Source organism: Penaeus monodon, chromosome 33 (genome assembly GCF_015228065.2).
Source record: "Penaeus monodon isolate SGIC_2016 chromosome 33, NSTDA_Pmon_1, whole genome shotgun sequence".
NCBI lineage: Eukaryota > Metazoa > Arthropoda > Malacostraca > Decapoda > Penaeidae > Penaeus > Penaeus monodon.
Genome location: NC_051418.1, coordinates 17,681,771 through 17,682,933, shown reverse-complemented (window position 1 = coordinate 17,682,933; position 1,163 = coordinate 17,681,771). Strand labels below are relative to the sequence as shown.

General features: G+C 37.2%; 1 protein-coding gene across 2 annotated transcripts in view; it reads left to right on the top strand.

The window, feature by feature from the left end:
* Window positions 1-278: 278 nt before the first annotated feature.
* The window catches only part of LOC119594113 (ankyrin-1-like), a 9,662-nt gene continuing 8,777 nt past the window's right edge, over window positions 279-1,163 (top strand). Inside the window, exons 1-4 of one of the 2 annotated variants that reach the window (XM_037943171.1) lie at window positions 279-371; window positions 700-763; window positions 866-922; window positions 1,045-1,099. In XM_037943171.1, coding sequence (XP_037799099.1) covers window positions 874-922; window positions 1,045-1,099 — 104 coding nt within the window. In that variant the 5' untranslated portion in view covers window positions 279-371; window positions 700-763; window positions 866-873. Of the gene's footprint in view, window positions 389-699; window positions 764-865; window positions 923-1,044; window positions 1,100-1,163 lie in introns of both variants that reach the window. The other variant, XM_037943172.1, reaches the window with a different exon arrangement.

The following is a 1,163-nucleotide window of genomic DNA, read 5'->3' as shown; positions in this document are numbered from 1 at the left end:
AAAGATAGCACAAAATGTATTTTTTATACCATCTAGTCAGAGCCACATACGCGTGAAAATGGAATTTAAGTAGTGGCCTGTCACTGACACCTTTCAGTTAAGATTTTTAATCATCTCAGGAAAAAATACGAAAAACGTATATAAACATAAACGGTCCACAATATAACATGACTAGGTAAAGTGATACTTCCTATAATTTATTCACATTGATAACTGGCAACATAGAGGATTAGTGATGGCATTACCGGGCCAAAATCATAGTGTTATCAGAACAGGATTTAGTTATTTCCTTGTTTCAGTAACGAAAGGTGTATTGTTTCAGCTCACAATTTTGGGTTGTTTTAGCTCGACAAAGGCTGCAGTATATAGCGGTATAGTATTATTTACGATGTGTCATAGTATTATGATGTTGCATTTTAGTTCTCAAGAAAAAAAAATGCCAAAATACCAAGAGTTATTTTAGTTAGAATGTCACCAAATAGTTACTGCATTGCAATCTTATCATTCTATACCATCCTGAGGTACACTGTAGTCTTTAGTGCTATGTATATTCACTTCCCAGGATGTGGCTAGGTGACATTTCCAATCTGACGCCCCAACCCACGAAAAAACAATAACAAATGTGTTTCTACGGATGGAAATTGGATCCATTAATAAACACTGATCTGTAAAAAACTAGGCCAACAATAAATGTTTCAGGTCACGTATCCGACCAGGCATTGACTGACAAGAACCATGACATGCCAAGGACTGTGAAGCAGAAGTAAGTTACGGTGTAAAACGTAATGCCCTGATACGAAGAATGTGTTATCTAATACAGTATATTATTAGATAACACATCCCAATGCATTTCTTCTTTCTGCAGATATCAAGATGCCTGTTGACCAAGCGGAGCTGCAACCTCTCCTGAAGGACGGCCAGAGTAAGCAGTCTGGTGGATTTACAGCAGTTTACATATAGCTTTCAATGCGAATAATGTTCAATAATGCGAGTGAACGTAGGTTGCTTATCAGGTGAGATTCTAGTTATCTGTATCTTTTATAGCTGCCATACGAATAGAAAATGACGATGGCAGCACCGAAGGCAGCAACACACACAGGTTAGTCTAAACTGTTTTATTGTTGGTGTTAATAATGTGTTGTATGAGTTCATGTCCCACTGTT